Consider the following 22,158-nt stretch of genomic DNA (forward strand, 5'->3'; position numbering starts at 1 on the left):
ATATATGAAGCATTGGAACACTGAAATAGTCATTAGAGATTGGCAAGGGAAGAAGTAATGGGCAATTGGGACTTGATGCAGGATAGGATATGCCCAGAGTTTTTGCTGAAGTTGATGGAGAGCAGAAGGTGGAATGCTGACTAGAAGATCATTGGAATAGTCGGGTCTGCACCTTACAAAGATTATAGGCGAGGGGTTTAGTGGCAGAGAGCTTGAAGGAACATCAAAGTAGGTGGTGCTCGAGATGGAGAGGATGTGGAGTCAGAAACTCAGCTTGGGATGAAATAGGATGGCAATTTGTAAACAGTTTGATTCAACGGTGGTCAAGGAGAGCGATTTTGGGGAGGTTAAGTGGTGAAGATTGTAGCACGAATCCCTAAGAGGAAATGTAAGAAAATATTAAAAACACTACAATTCAGACCTGAAAGTCACTAGACATGCCTGGAAGCATGACTCCTGATGTTAACCCAAACTAATACTGCCAGCCACACACAGGCTACCTGTACATGATGATAAAGATGTTCTTGGCTTGCTGGCCTGGATATATTATGCCAGCCAGTGAAGAAATTCGGAGACAGAAAAAAAATGTCTGATTAAAATTGAATAAGTCGTGGCTACCCAATACTCTGGAAGCTACAGACTCTGCCCTGCAATACAAATGGCATGCAGCTCAGAAGTAAACACATCTTGGAACAGCTCTACAATATAAACTTGCCAGAGAATTGTGCTTCAAAACATTCAAACTAACTTCAGTCCAGAAAATGTACAATTACTTAGCAACAGGGGATGTTTGCATTTTTGGACTGGCTCACTATATTCAACCATTATGCAGCTGTCAAAAGTTAGTTGGTATTCTCAGGTGAAGCCGAGCATCTCCAATCCACACATTCATATCTACCTGTAGCAAGGGTGTGAGTTTAATGAGACACAAAATGCCTCAACTATAGCCTTCAGTTAGAATTTTGTACCCAAAAACTGAATGGAGGTTCAATAATAAGTTATCCACATGTTTTTAACTATTAAAATGTGAACATTTAACACAAGATGAATATCATATCATCACACTCTCAACATGGTTCTCATTCTAAATGGATGTTTAATACATTATTAAAAGCACCTTGGTACTGTCAAGATTTACCCAATCAGAATGCCTGATAGGAAGATAGCTTTTTTTTATCCTCAGTATGGAGTCCAATAATTACAATCACACAATATTAGTAGATCGACCTTTTTAGGTGCCAGGTTTACTGATGTGTCATCACATCGTTGCACCTGCACAGGCTGCACTTACCAAATGCATGGAGAAGTTCCGCTTGCATAGCCTTGGTGAACTTTTTGACCAGACACATTGCTGTGAGACCAGCAAAAAGCATGTTGTAGAGAAAGATGATGTAAAAGTTTCCAAGCCAGTTAAAACTGCCAAAGTTCCCCAACAAGTCAAAATTGGTGAGTCCTAAAAGAGAAAAAAAATTCTCTGAAAGGAGGTAAGGAATTTCAATATCTAACTTAATATTTGTCGGAGAAATCAGAAGGGTTGCATGCATCACTTTACTCATCATTTCCTACTGTGTAGTTCAAAGTGAAATTGTTGTTAAAATGGATCTTTCTACATTCAAACCTTCAATAAAACATGTGCTTTCATAAGACCACACCAAAGTGAGAAATAACAGCATTTACTACCTAGAGGGCAGTTAGGAGTCAACCACATTGCTAAGGGTCTGGAGTCACATGTAGAATCGACCAGGTGAGGATGGCAGATTTCCTCCGCTAAAGGACATTAGTGAACCAGATGGGCTTTTCCCCCAAACAATCAAGAATGCTTTCATAGTCATCATTAGACTTTGAATTCAATAAAAATGTGGAATTAAAATTCCATCATCTGCAATGGTGGGATTTGAACTCATGTCCTCAGAACATTGCCTGGATCTCCAAATTAATAGTCCAGCGATAATACCACTAGGCCATCACCTCCCCTAAATGTACCTTCTTAAACCAAATAGGTAATTAACAGTCCGGATGTGCACCAATCTGCACAATTTAGCAGATCGAGCCTGTTATGCATGCAATGACATTACAGTGAGGGAAACTAATGTCTTCAAGAGGGAAGAACTTTTGAGACATGACACAAATTCTCAAAAATTCTGCTTTGCTAAAGAGAGGAAAAACTGAATTTTATAAATTTTGGATCTGCAAATCAAAAATGAGGCTCACCTTCCAGTGGTCAGAGAAGAGTTTGGCGCCATCTAAAGGCAATCTTAGGTAGCTCAAATGGCAGGACCAAAGGCTTGTCATGAATTGTGTGAAGCAATTGGTTTTTATTGCATTTGCTTCTGGGATCTCTAATTAGCATTTTGGAGATCACATTCCATAATTTAATCTGTTTTTATGTGGAAACAGAAAACCAGTGCCTTCCTTGCATTATACAAAGAGGTAACTATTCCTTATTATCAAATATCATATTAATGTTCTCTGGTTACCAGAGGCAATATGAAAAGGGGTAGCAAAAGGTCATTCAAACAGTCAAGTTAACAGGGAGCCAATTCTCTCACTGCTATTGGTTACATTCAGAGAAGTCACAAGAATGACTTGATGGGCAATAAATGACTTACAGGTGCAGTGGGAGTTCACACAGCAAGTTTTCTGAGATACTAATGTTAACAACACATTATCCAATATAGATTTTGCTTCAATTTTCTCCATTCCACTCAAGCCAACGACAAAAGGCTCCACAGTATCCCAGCCAAGTGCTCATTCATCACAAGAGACTCTTGACATCAGACGTGTCTAGGCCATTTAGCAAGAAGGAGCAAATGCCTTAAAGTGTAGTACTGAGGGTATGCTACATCGGAGATGCCATCCTTTTAATGGGACATTAAGCAGTGGCCTTGCCTACATGCTCAAACTGCCACAGAAGATCTACTGGAACTATTTGAAGAGAAGCAAAGAGTTCTTCAGGGTTCATCCCCAAAAGCAGTTCTAGTAATCTATTCAAAGTCATTAATCTCTCACTGTTTTGCGCTCCAAACTGATTATTGTGTTCAATGACATAATAACAGCATCTCATTAAAGATACATCAGTGAGCTCTGCCAATGTGATAGGTTGCAGTGTAAATTCAAACTCCTTCCATCTCATCTTCACCTGACATTTCCCTCATTGGTGCACATTTTTAAAAATCACTCTTTAGCAGAGTACATGCTAACAAACTGAAAACTCGGGTCAATGTTGTTCTCCTCACTAGGCTAAGTAGGCCAAAGCAATTAAGACATCCCTGATACTGCCTCAGCAGAGATATACACACTCAGCAGATGAGGAAGATTTGAATAACTTAGAGACAATGGTTAAAAGTGGAGGTGGAAGCTACAGTCAGTGGAAAAATTTACAACTGCTTACCAAGAGTCCGGGAGAATACTGGCAGGGCTGAGCTCAGAACAAGCAGTGATACACAGTTCCCGATTATCTAAATAAAACAGATTGATTGAAAGATTTTATGCAGGACATGATAATAGTATCCTTGAAATGGCTTTATCATGCTCTATCCGGAACATGGAAAAGAAGAAGCATCTTTCCAAATCCACTCAATGAAGTCTCCCTTGGGATCTTAATTGTAACATAGAAGTCAACTCTGACTCCAGATGATACAGGCCTAACCTTTTCCCACAAGATAGTTTGCTATTCTAAATATTAGTCTAGTAAACCTTCTCTAAGTTGCTTCCAATGGATTAACATCCTTCCATACATATGATGGACCAGCACTGTACCCAGTGCTACAGATACAGTGCCACAATCGCCCTGCATAAGTAAAGCATAACACCCCAACTCCTGCATTCAACTCCCCTCACAATAAAAGATAACACGATCAGTTTTCCCGATTCTTTGGTGTATCTGCTATTCATGCACTAGGACACCCAGAAACATCTGCATGTCAAAGCTCTGTAACCTCTCACCATTTAAATAATATGCTTTTCTATTCTTTCTGCCAAAAGAGACATTATACTTTTTTGCATTGTTCTCCATTTGCCAGATCTTTGCTCACTCACTTAGTCTATCTCTTTTTAGCCTGGTGTTCTCTGCACAACTCACTTTCCTACCTACCTTTGTGTCATCAGCAAATTCAGCTACAATACCTTCAATCCTTCATCTAAATCATTTATATAAAATGTAAAGAGTTGAGGTATGAGCACCAATCCCATTGCAGATCGCTTGTGACATCCAGCCAGCTTGACAAAGTCCCTTTTATTCTTACTCTCTGCTTCTTGTTAGCCAGCCAATCTTCTGTCCAAGCCAGTAAGTTACCCCCAGCAACCTTTGATGTGGGCACCTTATCAAATGCCTTCTGGAAATCAAAGTACAATGCATCTATTTGTTCCACTTTATCTGTAACGCAAGTTACTTCTTCAAAAGAAAACCAATAAATTAAACAAGATTTTCCTTTAACACAGCCATGTTGGCTCTGCCCGATTACCTTGAACTTATCCAAGTACCCTGTTATAAATGTCTTTAATAATCGCTTTTAACATTTTCCCCTTGACAGAGGTTAAGCTAACTGTCTGGGGCTTCTCACGTTCTGTCTCCCTCCCTTTTTGAATAAAGGAGTTACATTAGCTATTTTCCAATCAAATGGAACTTTGCCTGAATCCAGTGAGTTTTAAAAATTAAAAGCAATGCAATATCTATCTCACTAGCTATTTAAGACCCTACAAGTTACCAGGACAGACTGAGACCTGGAGTATTTTGAAGAGTTTTGGAACAGACAGTTTCCAAGGAGATATAATCGTCATTCTTAAAGTATCTGAAGGAGTGGGTTCAGGCCACATGGACAGGCTACTTCAAATGCAAAGACCAATAACACTAGCATTGGTTACAAAAGCATAAAACCTGGTGAGGTGCTACAAGGTGAAGCTTTTTCTGCAGAATCTTATACTCTGGAATAAATTGTCAGCACATCGAGTGAGTGCAGACTCACCACAAGCATTCAAAAGGGATTTAGACAAGTTCCTTTAAATGTCTAACATCTCTATATCCAGAAAGTTGCAGGTGTGTGTGTGTGTGTGTGTGTGTGTGTGTGTGTGTGTGTGTGTGTGTGTGTGTGTGTGTGTGTGGATTACCTTCAGAGTTTAGAGAGAGCTGCTGCTGAATCCTTTTCTTTCCACCTAAGTTTACCATTCTTGTCTTCATTTTTAAAACTTGTCTTTTCTGGGACAATCACACTGCTGGCAGGGTTTGGGCTGTAACTCACAATACTCAGAGGCAGGACCCATCAGCTTTTCCTGCCCTCTTTCACAGTGTTTGTAATTACATAAAAGGGAGTCAGGGGGCCATTACAAAAGAGAAAGTGCTAGAAAAGCTTAAAGGTCTTAAAATTGATAAATCTCCTGGCCCCTATGGGATACATCTTAGAGTTCTGAGAGAGGTAGCTGAGGAAATAGCGGAGGCATTGGTTGAGATCTTTCAAAAGTCATTGGAGTCAGAGAAAGTCCCGGATGATTGGAAGATTGCTGTTGTAACCCCCTTGTTCAAGAAAGGATCAAAACAAAAGATGGGAAAATTATAGGCCAATTAGCCTAACCTCGGTTGTTGGTAATATTCTAGAATCAATCATTAAGGATGAGGTTTCTAAATTCTTGGAAGAGCAGAGACTGATTAGAACAAGTCAACATGGATTTAGTAAGGGAGGTCGTGTCTGACAAACCTGTTGGAATTCTTTGAAGAGGTGACAAGTAGGTTAGACCAGGGAAACCCAGTGGATGTGGTCTATCTAGACTTCCAAAAGGCCTTTGATAAGGTGCCACACGGGAGGCTGCTGATCAAGGTGAGGGCCCATGGTGTTCGAGGTGAGCTGCTGGGATGGATTGAGGATTGGCTGTCTGACAGAAGGCAGAGAGTTGGGATAAAAGCTTCTTTTTCGGAATGGCAGCTGGTGACAAACGGTGTCCCGCATGGTTCAGTGTTGGGGCCACAGCTATTCGCATTATATATTAATGATCTGGATGAAGGGACTGGGGGCATTCTAGCAAAGTTTGCCGATGATACAAAGTTAGGTGGACAGGCAGGTAGTACTGAGGAAGTGGGAAGGCTGCAGAAAGCATCTAGACAGTTTGGGAGAGTGGTCCAGGAAATGGCTGATGAAGTTCAATGTGAGCAAATGCGAGGTCTTGGAAAAAAGAATAAAAGCATAGACTACTTTCTAAATGGTGCGAAAATTCATAAAGCCAAAGTATAAAGGGATCTGGGAGTGCTAGTCGAGGATTCTCTAAAGGTAAACATGCAGGTTGAGTCCGTGATTAAGAAAGCAAATACAATGTTGCCACTTAGGGCTTATGCTCGAAACGTCGAATTCTCTATTCCTGAGATGCTGCCTGGCCTGCTGTGCTTTGACCAGCAACACATTTGCAGCACTTATCTCAAGAAGGTTGGAATATAAAAGCACCGTTGTGCTACTGAGACTTTATAAAGTTCTGGCTAGGCCCCATTTGGAGTACTGTGTCCAGTTTTGGTCCCCACACCTCAGGAAGGACATACTGGCACTGGAGTGTGTCCAGCGGAGATTCACACGGATGATCCCTGGAATGGTCGGTCTAACATATGAGGAACGGCTGAGGATCCTGGGATTGTATTCATTGGAGTTTAGAAGATTAAGGGGAGATTTAATAGAAATTTACAAGATAATACATGGCTTGGAAAGGGTGGACGCTAGGAAATTGGCGAGGAGACTAGGACCCATGGACACAGCCTTAGAATTAGAGGGGTTCAATTCAGAACAGAACTGCGGAGACATTTCTTCAGCCAGAGAGTGGTGGGCCTGTGGAATTCATTGCCGCAGAGTGCAGTGGAGGCCAGGACGCTAAAAGTCTTCAAGGCAGAGATTGATAAATCCTTGATGTCACAAGGAATTATGGGCTACGGGGAGAATGCTGGTTAGTGGAGTAGAAATGCCCATCAGCCATGATTGAATGGCGGAGTGGACTCGATGGGCCAAATGGCCTTACTTCCACTCCTGTGTCTTATGGTCATATGGTCTTATAATATTTGACCGAGTACTTGCTGGCTGTATTCTAATATTAATAATTTAATCTATTAGAACAAGCTGAACAGAGCTGTCCATAGCTGCTGTGCAAATGGACAACACAGCTTAGTCATTGGCTAACTTGGCTTTTGTATTGTGGGCAGCACTGTCTCTGGCATAGCTTGCAAATAAGAATTAGTAGCCAGTTTATAACTCTGTGCAGCCCCTGGTGTGGATGCTCTTTGGAGAGTTAACATTTGTCATAATATGTAGTCTGATTCTGGAATCAGAGAGAACATGATGGGAGATTTCAAAGAGGAAATAGCCACTGATCTTACCCAATGTATCATTGTACAGTTCCCAATATTGTAATAGCATACACAGGAAACAAAGAGCACAATGTGACATTCTATAAGTGACCATTATAATCCTCCGAAGAAATTACTTTAACAGATACGTTTCCCAACCTTACTTTAGTCATGGTAGTGTCCTGCTTCCTGGGGGCAAGTTTGACGAAAAACGGGGAACTGTAAAATCCAACAACTGAAGACACCATTAAGTAACTGCACTGACATTAAGGTGCAATAAAATATTCAACATGCCAGTCAAAAACTAGTTCGAGAGCATCAGAAACTAGCAAACCATCTTATGGATGAGTAGTTAAACCATGGGCCCGCCCACGCTAAATTAATGACTTGCCCTACATTATAAAAGAGATGGGGACACTCATTTGTGATTCAGTTACTGAAACAGTCTGTATCTGCATGTAGCAAGACCTGGACAGCTTTCAGGTTTGGGCTGAAAAGTGACAAGTACACTCACACCAGACAGTGCTGTGTAGTAACCATTACTTCTTGATATTCAACAGCATTGGTACCACTCAGAGTCATAGTGTCATAGAGATGTACAGCATGGAAACAGACCCTTCAGTCCAACCCATTCATGCTGACCAGATATCCCAACCCAATCTAGTCCCACCTGCCAGCACCTAGCCTATAACCCTCCAAACCCTTCCTATTCATATACCCATCCAAATGCCTCTTAAATGTTGCAATTGTACCAGTCCCTATCGCAACCTCTGGCAGCTCATTCCATAGACGTACCACCCTCTGTGTGAAAAGGTTGCCCCTTAGGTCTTTTTCATATCTTTCCCCTCTCACCATAAACCCATGCCCTCTAGTTCTGGACTCCCCGATCCCAGTAAAAAGACTTTGCCTATTTACCCTATCCATGCCCCTCATAATTTTGTAAACCTCGATAAGGTCACCCCTCAGCCTCCGACGCTCCAGAGAAAACAGCCCCAGCCTGTTCAGCCTCTCCCTATAGCTCAAATCCTCCAACCTTGGCAACATCCTTGTAAATCTTTTCTGAACCCTTTCAAGTTTCACAACATCTTTCCGATAGGGAGGAGACCAGAATTGCACGCAATATTCCAACAGTGGTCTAACCAATGTACTGTACAGCCGCAACATGCCTCCCAACTCCTGTACTCAATACTCTGACCAATAAAAGGAACGCCTTCTTCACTATCCTATCTACCTGCAACTCCACTTTCAAGGGGCTATGAACCTGCACTCCAAGGTCTCTTTGTTCAGCAACACTCCCTAGGACCTTACTATTAAGTGTATAAGTCCTGCTAAGATTTGCTTTCCCAAAATCAACACTTTGCATTTATCTGAATTATAGTCCATCTGCCACTTCTCGGCCCATTGGCCCATCTGGTCCAGATCCTGTTCTAATCTGAGATAATCCTCTTTGCTGTCCACTACACCTCCAATTTTGGTGTAATCCGCAAACTTACTAACTATACCTCTTATGCTCACATCCAAATCATTTATGTAAATGACAAAAAGTAGAGGACCCAGCACCGATCCTTGTGGCACTCCACTGGTCACAGGCCTCCAGTCTGAAAAACAACCCTCCACCACCACCCTCTGTCTTCTACCTTTGAGCCAGTTCTGTATCCAAATGGCTCCTCAACATCCTGGGAGCTACCATGAATCAGAAACTGAACCGGGTCAGGCACATAAATACTGCAGCTACAACAGATCAGAGGCTGGATATTTTGCCTCGTCAGCAACACTCCTATCCCACAATCAATTAAAAATGAAGGTAGAAGATTGGAACATTCCCTCAAGCTCACTGCGGCACTTAGCCTCTGCCGACTGCATGTGCCAACCCAACAGAATGCAGTAGGCAACTGGAGAAGACTCTGGTGAACAAAGCGAAGGTGACCTAACACAGTGGGACCGCATCCATCTTTACAGAAGAAAAATTGCTGAAAGGATACAAAATGAGAACAACTTCCACAGCTGCTCCAAGTGAACCAAACATAGACAGAGAGTCTTTCCCCAGAGGAGGATCCTGGAATAGAAAAAGTTCTTAACAGCACTGGAACCATCACATATCATGAGTCACACATGAGTTTAACTACAATAGTCTTAGGATGGGGCTGGGGGTTGGCTGTTGAAGAAAGGAGATGGAGTGAGAAGGTTGGGTAGGAGAGTAGCCCAGTTGGGATCCTGGGTGACAATTAATGCACAATACTTTAAGCTGGATCGTGAAAATATCTTCAAACACTCTGTCCAGGTTCACGCAAGAATGGCCTTTTAGACAAAGTATTGGGCAGTGGTTGTAATTCAGCAAAGAGTTGGGTGGATACAAAATTCAGAAGTTCCCCACCACAATGCAAGAGTGACCTGCAAACAGACAGCTGCCATTTTCCTTCAAAAACATAGATACTGTGCACAAAGAAAAGTGGGGGGGAAAAAATGCTATCAGACTGGACGTATACAAGAGGCTGGCCCATATTTGGAAGGAGAAGAAAAAGGTCAATATTGTACAATCAATTATTGTTCAGAGTTGCAAAGGAGTTGTGAAGAGTTAACCCTTCTTTTTCCCCCCTTTCTGGCAAACACACAGTGCATGTTCCAACATTTTTCATTCTTATTTCAGATATGTGCTGTACATGGTATAGGAGCTCCCTCTCCAGGTTGTTAAGGTTGGTGCATGATATAACTTGGAAAAAGGTTTAAGGACTACATTGTAAAACAGCACAAGTAACAGCTGAAAGGGCTCGATGATATCTTTTGGGAGAAGGTATATAAAATTCACGTTTGCTTATTTTGACACATTGTTTGCATATATGCAAACAGAACAAAAAAGAAAATCATCGCTATTCAACTTGAAACGTTAAACTCTGTTGGGCAACATCTGGACAGAGAAACATGGGTTTCTGTAACATTTTGTCTTTACTAAAAAGAGAGTATATGCGCCATTTATAATTTAGCATCAAGTGCTGGTTTAGAGAGCTGAGTTACTGCCAAAAACAATACTTTTGCAAGTTATTAAGCAGTTGTTTTAAAAAATGGGATGACCTATTAGAAGTTTATAAAATCATGAGGGGCACGAATAGGGGAAATAGACATGGTCTTTTCCCTGGGTTGGGAGAGTCCAGAATTAGAGGACATACGTTTAAGTTGAGAGGAGAAGGATTTAAAAAGGACCTGAGGGGTAACTTTCTCACGCAGAGGGTGGTGCGTGTATGGAATGAGCTGCCAGAGGAAGTGGTGGAGGCTGGTACAATTACAGCATTTAAAAGGCATCTGGATGGATATATGAATAGGAAGGGTTTAGAGGGATATGGGCCAAGTGCTGGAAAATAGGACTAGATTAGTTTAGGATATCTGGTCATCGTGGACGAGTTGGACCAAAGGGTCTGTTTCTATACTGTACATCTCTATGACTCTATGGAGATGCATCAGCCGACATACATGTGCATGCTTTTCTACATTCAGACTAAACATCTTGTCATGTAGAAGTTCACACAGAATGAAACGGCTTCTATCTTCAAGATTAGCATTTAACAAGTTCAATTTCACTCCACTGTAACAAGGTTACAGCTAGTTGGTCTAGTTACAGAACACACAACGTGTGACTGTCCTGGCATTTAGACATCAATCACATATTCAATGTTGAGGACCTCCCTTGCTGAAGTTTAGAAATGATAAAGACACCAGACTATGATAATTCCAGCTAGTCACAGGGGTAATAGGCAGACAGGAGCAAATCTGGAAAATTTCAGCTACTACACTTCACAAGAAACAGGAGAAGGTCATTCAGCCTATTAAACCTGCTCCACTATTCGAATTGGACTACGGCTGAGTAACCTCACCTCACAAAAACCATGCTGACTTTTCAGAGTCGATGATGTGCAGCTTTTAAAACTCAAATATATATTTGGGATGGAGGTCAGGGTGAAGAGAGGCAGGAGGAGGTGGTGATAGAGGAAACATCACAAGTCTGTGGATGGATCTCACACACACACACACACACACACACACACACACACACACACACACACACACACACACACACACACTTTATTTTAGATTCCTTACCTGCATTCCTTTAGGCATGGCGGTTTCATCAATTAGTAATTCAAGAACGTGGAATCCCACCAGGAGCACGGAGATACCCTGAAATTACAGTAGATTAAAAAAATTATCAACTGGGAAGAATGTGTAATCCAGCATTCCCCATTTAGACAGACATCACAGTCAGTCCCAGAACAGTTGTGATTGAGCTACATCACTATGTTTCAGGAGCAGTTTATTCATTTCAGTACAGTCTATGCAACTCTTAAAACTGATGGAACAATACAAAGTGAATTTGGAGCCTCCAGTGTAACCCAGCATGAACAGTACAATAGAAGTTGGAGAGCATCGTGGAAGCACAGCAAAGGATGCTGAATGCTGTGTTTGGTCCATGATGCACCTCTGGTGGAAGGGCTCGATGCTGCTGCTAGCTGCTAAAGTGTTACATAGTTCACGAGCACAGACACCCTTATTTAGGTAATACTTAAGCTTGATCAGGGGCACCAATTCCAAAATACTGGAAGTTTTATTTATGGATTGAGTAATGACTAATTCCTGGCTCACATTTTCATCAGGACTAAAACAGGAGCAAAAATGTTTGTGCCAAAGGTCAGCAAACAGTTCATCTTTTCAATGAGGGCTTTCATGTGAAGTTGGATTTTCTGGTTCAACCAATTGAACCACAATCAATTAACTCCTGTATAAAACAAAGTTTATTTCAAAACTATGATGCCATTCATCATTTTGGTGGAGTTATGTAAATGAGTCACTCATAAAACATAATGCAGCCTCTCTTTAAAAGCCGTGCAGCTCCAGGGGACTCAGGAAGGACTGCAGACTGAACTCTAAAACCAGCACTGAATTACAAAATGTATGAATGGGAAAAAAAACCCTTCCAAACCACTTCACAATAGACCCGCAGAAATGAGGTTAAAACATTTTTCTTTTATTTATAAACATACTTTCACAGGATGTGGGCATCCCAGACTGGGCCAGCATTTACTGCCCAAGCCTAATTGCCAAGGGAAGGTGATGGTGAACTGCCTTCTTGAACCACTGTGGTCCTTTGGCTGTAGGTACACTCAGTGCTGTTAGGGAGGGAATCTGACCCAGCAACACTGAAGGAACAGCAATATGTGAGAGACTTGAAGGGGAATTTGTAGGTGGTGGTGTTGCCATGAGTTTGCAGCTTTTGACCTTCTAGATTTTACAAGTCACATGTTTGGAAGATGCTGTCAAAAGCATTCTTGGTGAGTTTCTGCAGTGCATCTTGTAGGTAGGTCACACTGCTGCCATTATGAATGTCAAAGGTGCTAGATATGGTGCCAATCAAATGGGCTGCTGTGTCCTGGATTGTGTTAAGCTTGAGTGTTGCTGGTGTTGCACCCATCCAGGGAAGTGGGGAGTATTCCATCACACTCTTGACTTGTACCTTGTAGGTAGTGGACAGGCTTTAGGGAGTCAGGAGATGAGCTATTCACTGCAGGATTCTCAGCCTCTGACTTGCTCTTCTCGCCACAGTATTTATATAGCTGGTCAAGTTCAGTTTCTAGTCAATGGAAACCCCTAGAATGTTGACAGTGTGAGACTCAGTGATAGTAATGGCACTGAATGTTAGGGAGTGATGGTTAGATTGTCTCTTATTGTAGGTACCACAGTAGATTCTGTACAATTAACCCAAACTGCAATGATTAGAAAGACATGCTTTCCCGTGGTAAAATTGGAACAGGCAAATAGACACCATGGAGATAGCTCAAGCTCGTTGAAAAAGTAACAATAACAAAAGGCTCAGCCTATCTCTTCAAAGTCATAGGTCTTCTGAAAGCTAAATCTGATCAAGTTAGAACAGAAAATTCTAGAAACACTCAATAGATCTGGCAGGGTCTGTGGAGAGAGTCAGTTAATGCTTTCAGTCTAATGAGATTGTCTTCAGAACTCTTGGCTGACTACACGAAATTGAAACCTGCACTCTCCCAGTCAATTTGGAATTGGGATTCCAAGACCGGAGTGTTCCCCTGAATTTTTCTTTTAACATTATAACATGTGGATGACTGGAATGTCAAGTTGTTCGAAAATGGTCCTCTTAGCAATTCCTTCAGTTGAAAAAATGGTTTTTAATTGATTTCGTTCACAGCAAAAAAAATGCTTTTAAAGATTTTCCAAGAAGAAAAATACACACCATTTAACCCTTATTAGTTTTTGTTTTACAGAAAAACACTGATTTTACAAACAGCAGATCCATAGACAATATTGTGATGACACTATGGCTTTAAGGAGGTGTATTTTGTCCTTTTTTTCCCCAAATGAAGAGAGGTTGAAATAGAAGTGTCAAGCATGAGCCCTTCATCAGGAATAAAGGCAGAGAGCCTGAAGTGTGCAGGGATAAGGTAGAGGAAGCTACAGGACCCTCCTCTAGCTTATCTCTCCACGCTTCAGGCTCTCTGCCTTTATTCCTGATGAAGGGCTTTTGCCCGAAACGTCAATTTTGCTGCTCCTCGGATGCTGCCTGAACTGCTGTGCTCTTCCAGCACCACTAATCCAAAATCTGGTTTCCAGCATCTGCAGTCATTGTTTTTACCTAGAAGTGTCAAGTAGTCTGCTGAAATCCAATAGAGAAAACAGCTTGTGAGGCCTTGGGTATTTTTTTCAAAAAAAATAATTGGAACAATAGAAGCAGCCTGAATGGGTGGGATGAAGCTCCCACAGAACCTAGATTTTTAGCTTTAGCTTTTTTCAGTTGCTGGGGTCTTGAAGCTGAACATGGAAGCTCTTATTCCTCTCTCTGTTACAGCTAAAGGCAGGGTTCTCTTCCTGCTGCTAGAATTGTATGTGAGACAGTCTGTTTTATGTGCTTATGGGATGTTACTATATTAGAACAGTTAATTAGTAGTAGTTAGTAGAAATATCGAAATGCTTAATGAAATAAAAGAGTTACAGTTAAGCCAATTCTTTCATTTTTGTTTTTGTTTTGTCTGTATTTTAACTGCAGTGTAAAAATAAAAAGTGTTTTGCTTAAAGTCAAGTAGTTTGACCAATTGAATTGCATCTGGAATGCAATGCCTCACACTTATCTTTAAGATAAGAAAAAGTTAAGGTCTCGGCTACCTTCTTGAGGGAGTTTGGTCTGGTCCGGTCCATAACAATATGCAAACATTTGCATTCAATAGTTGAATGCAAAACAAAAAAAAAACTTGAAAACCTCTTACACTAAACGAAAGGCCAGACTATAAAGCATGCTACAGTCTCCAGGTGATATTTGAGGTAGGTTGGCTACACTGAGTTGGCAAAGCATTAAAAAGTTTGCAAAATACTTTGTAGTTAAAAAGTTCCGTGTGATCAACAATTCTACACAATAAGTGATTGGGTACGTGGCCTTCTATGTTTGGACAAGGTGTGCATTTATCAGAAGAAGGTTGCAGTGAGAATCAAGTCTAATTTGCAGGTTTGTATTTTGTATCATTGTAACATGGTCATAAATGGCACCCTTTGAATATTAAGCCAGTTAATTGGTGCTTTATTAAAGTGGCCATGGAATAGAAGCTAAATTTTGCATTAATTACAAGTGGCTGGAGTTTCTTCATCAAAACCCAATCAATATTTTTGACACTTACTGTTAATGCCAGAAGCAGCAACATGACCAATGGGTATCCCAGGTTCCTTTGCCAGGGCGATGCTCTTCTCCTTATTTCTGTAGGAACAAATTTGCTGTTAGACATGTCACACGATGCAGTAGTATAAAGTTAATCCAGATTTTCTGTGCCTTACCCAACTTAATCCTCCTGGTATGGATGTTCAGGAAATGATACTTAAGGGATTCCACACTGAAAAACACCCAGCAAGATGACATCTTGCCTGGCACCGTAAGAAAGCAAAACAGATATATTAGTAATGTTGCATTTCAATTCCTTTCAAACATATTAACTTTTCTATTCAACTAAAGATCAAACTCTCTATTGTAATGATCAGCTAGCATTGGAACATGAAACTGCACAGCTCAAAAATATATGAATTGTGATTCAAACTATTGTTTAGGAAGCTTACATGCTTGACAGAAGATGAAAAGGTATCAAATTCAGCTATGTTTACTGCCTTATTAAGGATGGGGTTGGACACAGTATCATATGTACTATAGCATTACTGCTGGCAAAAAAAAAGTGTTTCTGCATACCATTTAGCTTATGTAGCACAGCAGCCTCCTCAAATCGTGTACAATTGAGTTGTTCATCCAGATCCTCCAAAAGCTACAAATCAAAAAATAAAGCATTATGATTGATGTATTCTCTCTCCCTTCAATAACAGCTTGCATTTACATAGCACTTCAACAAAAACTAATAATTTCTAATGCTCTTCACAAAAGCATTATCAAACATTGTACCCTACAAGACAACACTGGGACAGATGGTCAAAAGCTTGACTTAAAACGTATATTTTAAGATCATTCTTAAGGGAAGAGTGGGGCAGAGGGGTTTACAGAGACAATTCCAAAGCTTGGGCTCAGGCAACTGATAGCAAGTTCCTCAATGGCAGAATAATACAGACCACGGAGGCTCAAAAGGCCAGAATTAGAGAAGTGCACAGATCTCAGACAGGTGTGGGCTGGAGGAACATGAACACAAGAGAGAGAACCTTAAAACTGATGGGCTGTGTGACAAGGAGCCAGTCTGGCTCAGCAACAACTGGGTTAATGGGTGAGCAGGACCTGGTGCAAGTTAGAGTACAAACAGGTGATGAGTACAAGTGTATGGAGGGTAGTCAGCTGTTGAATCTGGAAATAACAAAAGGAGTGATGTGCTGAGGATGGACAGAGGCTGGTGATATCAGAAATACAATAGAATCGCAGAATTCCTACAGTGTGGAAACAGGCCCTGAGGCCTAACAAGTCCACACTGACCTTTCAAAGAATAACCCACCCAGACCCATTCCCCTACCCTATATGTACCCCTGACTAATGCATCCAACCTACACATCCGTGAACACTACGGGTAATTTAGCACGGCCAATTCACCTGGCCTGCACATCTTTGGATTGTGAGAGGAAACCGGAGCACCCGGAGGAAACCCAGACAGACACGGGGAGTACGTGCAAACTTCACTCAGTCACCCGAGACTGGAATCGAACCCAGGACCCTGGTGCTGTGAGGCAGCAGTGCTAACCACTGAGCCACCGTGCTGCCCTTTTCCTTTCAGCAGGAACAGTACCCCTTTTGTAAGGAGGGTGTAAAGAAGGAGCCTCCTCCTTGAGCACACTCCAGTAGCAGCACAGTCAGCATTGCCTTTCCCTCCAGTTTGTAAATGGAAGTATGAAGTAGCTTTTGGTGATGGAGAGGCAAGGGGGCCAGAAAATCAGCTTACAGTCAAATGGAATGTCAGCATTCCAAACACATGGTTCAATATCTGTTACCAGGGAGGGGATGGAGTCTGGGCATTAATGAACACAGTTTGTCGCAGGGACCAAAAACAATGGTTATTTAATACAGACAACATTTAATTGGAGGAAACTTCTGCTCATCCAATACTGAGTATGAGACAGCAGCACAATGAATTAGAGGCAATTCAGTCACTACAAAACTAAGTTAGATGGTACCTTGCAGTTCCAAGACACCAGTGACAGGGCAGTATTTACAGTCTTGTATGTAACCATGAAGACTGATCAGGAGATCAGGGGAAGGGATGAAGGGGACAGAGTCATCATTGATCCAAAATAGTCAGTTTTTGCATTAAATATTCTCATGCAGCATTTACATTGGAGAACTAATTATTGAAGTACATTTTAAAACATACTTTTAAAAAGTACATTTAAAAATGTGAGCCTCTTCTCATAGCACAAAATTCCTTTGTTTATATCAATTTATCACTGACATTAGACATACAAATGACAAACTAAGTCCTAACAAATTTTTGAAATCAATATTTGATTATTTAAATGCAGTACCAGAATGAAAGTTAAGAAAAAAAATCCACTTCTACGGTGCATTTCATCAACTCAGCACATCACAAATGGCTGCACAGCCAAAGAAAGCAGTTTGAAATTAGTCACTGTTGTAACAATCACTTCGTTCACAAAAAGGTCCCACAAACAGCAGGGAGATAATTTTGACTAAGTTGGATTTGCTTCAAAAAATTGTAATTATTTTTCAAGGCCAAAATATTGGTTGACGCCTTCTGCTGCTCAAAAGAGTGCTATAACGTTTTTTCATGTGTGCCCAAAGAGGGCAAGTGGGGCCTTGATTTAAAATGTCTCATCTAGAAGTGGCACCTTCAGCAGCACTCCAGTGTCAACCTGGATTCTATGCTCTGAAGGGGAACTTGAACCTTGACCTTCTAACTTAGAGGCAAGCACTACCAATGAGCTATAACTGAAACCTTAAATTAATGAAAGTACACATGAATACTCAAGGAATTTTAAAATGCAATTCTTTGTGGATAAATGTGCAAGGTGGTGTCTAATGAGACACATAAGAAAAAGACTCACATTTGGGTTACTCATTGCTTATCTAATTGCTGCAGCAAAAGTCAAAAGGCAGACAATTATTTAAATTGAGAGAGACTCAAAAAAGTGCAGCAAATAGATGCACTTGTGTATGAAACATAAAGCGTTAGCATGCAGGTGCAGCAGGTAATTAAAATGGTAAATTGCACATTGGCCTTATTGATAGGGGTTTGCAATTTAAGAAGTAGGGAAGTCTTGGATCAACTATACAGGGTGTTGGTGAGTCTGTACCCACAGTACTGTGGAGAGTTTTGGTTCTTGTATTTTAAAAAGGGTACACTGGCATTGGAAGCAATTCAAGAGAGATTCACTTGGCTGATTCCTGGGATGAAGGGATGCCATTACCAAGAACAGTTAAAAAGATTAGGCCTTGCTTCATTAGAATGAGAAGATGATCTCATTGAAATATACATGGTTCTGAAGGGGGCTTGACAGAGTAGATGTTGAGAAGATACTTTCACTAGTTGGGGGGGGGGGGGGGGGGGGAATCTTGAGGAAGGGACATCATTGAAGAATAAGGGGACACTCATTTATAAGAGAGATGTGAAGGAATTTCTTCTCCCAGAGGGTAGGGAATGTCTGGAATTCTCTACCCCAGAGTTGTGGAGGCGAGATCACAGAGTATTTAAAGAGGAGGTGGACAAATGTTTTGAAATACTAAGGATTTAATGACTGTGCTGAGCTGCCACAAAACAGGAGTTGAAACTTGGAGCAGATTAACCATGATCTTATGGAATAGCAGAGTGGGTTTGAGGGGCTGAATGGTCTACTCCTGCTCCTATCTCTTAAGGAATTTAGATCATTTCAGTCAGTGGAATTGGGAGTTTTACAATGTTCATTCGTGGAAATGAAAATCAGATAGGGTTCCTGCTCCTGATTATTGTCCAAGCTCTCTGTTGATAATTGTAGCTGTCCACACATAACTAGACTTGACTGTTATGGTCAGACATCAAACTGACATCATCTCCATTCACAGAAAGAACGGCAACTTGAGATACAGCCCAGGGTGCAGCTGGATTTGGAGGAAATGCATTCCAGCAAGAGTCAGCCTATTCTGAAGTACAAAGTTTGGAGTTATAGAACAGCCCCTTTAGATGGTGAGAAGTTATGAGTAAGATTCCTTACCCTGGGTTTTACAAGTAGTTGCCCAGTGACAGTGAACATGCGGGACAAGCCAAAAGGAGTGCACACTGTGAAGTGAAGGAGACAAGTTAATTCTGGAAATCAAAGACCTTTGCAATAAAAAGAAATAAAACTAAAGCATTCTGAACATTTCCATTTTTTTTTAAAAAAGGAAATGAAAAGACTTTACAATGATGAAATGCTGTGTAACATGATTCATTCTAGAAAAACTGTAGTAAACAATAATCCACTGGAGATCAAAGAACTGACTGCTTAAAGAAGCAAATAATTTTCTCTTTGTTGTGCCAATGCTCAATTTAAAAAGGGGAAAGTTAAGCAGGACAAGTTTGATCAGTTCAGCTCTGGTTGTAGAGTCAACAGCCCCTGTCTGCTTCTCATGTTAAATAAATCGATTTATGCTAAGCTTTGTCCTTGCACTCATCGATAGTATGCAAGTACATAACCCAAAATTCACATTTGTTCAAGAACACAGTTTACAAGCCATTTGAATTCAAGTACTGGGCTATTTAAGCAAACTTCACACGATTGTGTGAAGCTTCATTTAATTTCATGAAAATGGTTTTAAATGATGCTATTTAGCAGGAGAAACAGCAATTCAAGGCCATTATTTTATACTAGAAGGTGTTACTCACAGAGGAGAAGCAGAACTCCAAATAGAGAAATACAGGAGTAGAGGTATGGAAGGTAATAGTCCCACAGATCTGTTGGTGAAAGAGAACACAGGTTAAAATATAGACGGAATAAGAATGAATAGCTGGAAAGGGTCTTGTTCTCAAATTGTTGACTTTCCTGAGATGCAACATCCAAGATAACAGGAGCACAGAAATAATACCAGAATGATTTCAGTGCAGAACGAGACCATTCAACCCATCCAATGAGCCTTCAGACTTTGTGCTAGGCCTGCAACCACAATTCTAGTGCCAACACCATCACAATTTAAAAAAAAAACAAATTGCAACATGTGTTGCCACTCCTCCTCCAGGAGGCCCCAGATGATGGGATAGAAAGCAACAAATCCAAATTTGCTGTTGGCACAAAAAGATAGATACATTGTAACCTTATGCTTCTATCTCCACTGCTTGCAGGCAGACACTGATAGATTAAGTAAATGGACAAAACTGTAGCAAGTGGATTTCAATGTAGGCAAATACGAGGTCACCCAATTTGGACTCAAAAAGGATAGACATAGCAAATACTAAATGACGAAAGGCTAGAAACAATGGAAGGCCAAAGAGGTGACACAGTGGCTCAGTGGTTAGCACTGCTGCCTCACAGTGCCAGGGAACTGGGTTAGATTCCAGCCTTGGGCAACTGTGTGGAGTTTGCACATTCTCTTAGTGTCTGCATGGGTTTCCTCCGGGTGCTCTGGTTTCCTCCCACAATCCGAAGATATACAGGTTAGGTGAATTGGCCATGCCAGATTGCCCTATAGCGGTCAGGCATGTTAGGTTAGGTGATTGGTCAGGGGTAAATATAGGATATTAGGGTTGGGGTATAGGTGGGTTACTCTTTGGAGGGTCAGTGTGGACATGTTGGGCCGAAGGGCCTGTTTCAACACTGTAGGGATTCTATGACTTGGGAGCCCAGATACATAATCCTTAAAAATGAACAGATATTGAAAGTTAATCAAAAAGGTAATGGAATGCTGATCTCTGCATCTAAGAGATTCGAATAGAAAAGGGATAGGATTCATCCTTTCGTTATACAATGCTCTGGTTAGTCCATGCCTAGAATAGGTGAATATTCTACCACACCTAAAGGTGTACTGTACTGGCCTACTGTACTGTTCTTTACTCAGCGAGTCATGAGTTCATGGAATGCCCCGCCAGTAGCAGTGGTGGACTCTCCCTCTATATGGGCATTTAAACGGGCATTGGATAGGTATATGGAGGATAGTGGGCTAGCATAGGTTAGGTGGGCTTGGGTCAGCGCAACATCGAGGGCCAAAGGGCCTGTACTACGCTGTATTTTTCTATGTTCTATGTTCTAGATTTACAATGACACCTTGACTCAGAGGGGTAAAGTTATAAGGAAAGATTTAACAAACTAGGCTGGTGTTCCTTGGGGTTTAGAAAGTAAATAAGTGTTTTGATTGAAGTTTTCAAGACATCAAGGAGAACAGATAGGGTCGCCGATTTAGCCTTTGGCTTGACACTCACCATACAGAGATTCTCTGCTAGCTGCATCATTATTGATGATTGCAGATGCCACCCACACAATCCCCAGTACCAGGAGGGTCAGAAGAAAGAGGACAACAAATGTTTCATAAACTCGAGCCATTATTCCCTGTGGAAAAGACAATACCATCTCTCAAACTGGGTTCCTATTTATTAAGAATGACAATTAACATATTTGAGCTGAAAATCCAGGTCAGACAAATGAGATGTTGAATCCAGCCATTTTAATGTCAGGAGCTTGTACTACCAGTGTCAGTCAATGCAGAGAGTTGTTTAACTGATCCAGTCACCCAAAGGGAGAAACCAAACTCAGACTGGGTGACTGCTTTGTGTAACACCTCCAATCCGTGTGTGTAAGCAGGACCCTGCCCTTGCCATAGCCAGTCATTTTAACCCAGCGTCCTGTTCGCATGTCACATGTATCTGTCCTCAGCATACTGCAGTGTTCCAGTGAATCACAGTGCAAACTGGAGGAACAACATCTCATCTTTAGACGAAGCACTTTATGGCCTTCTGGACATAATATTAACTCAACACCTTCAAATTGTGAAGCCACTCCCATTCCTCCCCTCTCTTTTAGCTTTACTTGTTCCATTCTCTGTCACCAGGTCCTTTCTCCCCTTCCCCCAACCCAGTGGGATTGCCTGTTCTTCCCAGTCTGCCAGTTAGACACACCATTGTTCTGCCATTCTCACACTACGACCACTTAATCTGAACATTGAGCATCCTTTCTCCCCCAGTACTCCACCCCCCACCAACCCCACAGCCCTCCCAAACTATTACATAAATGTTGCCCCTCCACACTTCACGTCAGCCCTGAAGAAGAGTCATCCCAACTCGAAACATGAGCTTGCTCTTTCTCCATCGATGCTGCCTGACCCACTGTGATCTCCACAGGACATGAGCTGAAAATGTGTTGCTGGTTAAAGCGCAGGTCAGGCAGCATCCAAGGAACAGGAAATTCGACGT

The 22,158-nt window shown here is 41.4% G+C and overlaps 1 protein-coding gene across 2 annotated transcripts in view; it reads right to left on the reverse strand.

The window, feature by feature from the left end:
• The window catches only part of lmbr1l (limb development membrane protein 1-like), a 67,038-nt gene that overhangs the window by 7,593 nt on the left and 37,287 nt on the right, over positions 1-22,158 (reverse strand). The window contains exons 6-16 of one of the 2 annotated variants that reach the window (XM_060820996.1): positions 21,172-21,298; positions 19,645-19,713; positions 18,995-19,059; positions 15,549-15,621; positions 15,146-15,232; positions 14,992-15,068; positions 11,405-11,482; positions 9,295-9,368; positions 7,477-7,567; positions 3,392-3,458; positions 1,292-1,453 (exon numbers count right to left, since the gene is read on the reverse strand). In XM_060820996.1, the coding sequence (XP_060676979.1) occupies positions 1,292-1,453; positions 3,392-3,458; positions 7,477-7,567; positions 9,295-9,368; positions 11,405-11,482; positions 14,992-15,068; positions 15,146-15,232; positions 15,549-15,621; positions 18,995-19,059; positions 19,645-19,713; positions 21,172-21,298 (970 nt within the window). The remainder of the gene's footprint in view (positions 1-1,291; positions 1,454-3,391; positions 3,459-7,476; positions 7,568-9,294; positions 9,369-11,404; positions 11,483-14,991; positions 15,069-15,145; positions 15,233-15,548; positions 15,622-18,994; positions 19,060-19,644; positions 19,714-21,171; positions 21,299-22,158) is intronic. The other variant, XM_060820998.1, reaches the window with a different exon arrangement.

This window comes from Hemiscyllium ocellatum, chromosome X (genome assembly GCF_020745735.1).
Source record: "Hemiscyllium ocellatum isolate sHemOce1 chromosome X, sHemOce1.pat.X.cur, whole genome shotgun sequence".
Lineage (NCBI taxonomy): Eukaryota > Metazoa > Chordata > Chondrichthyes > Orectolobiformes > Hemiscylliidae > Hemiscyllium > Hemiscyllium ocellatum.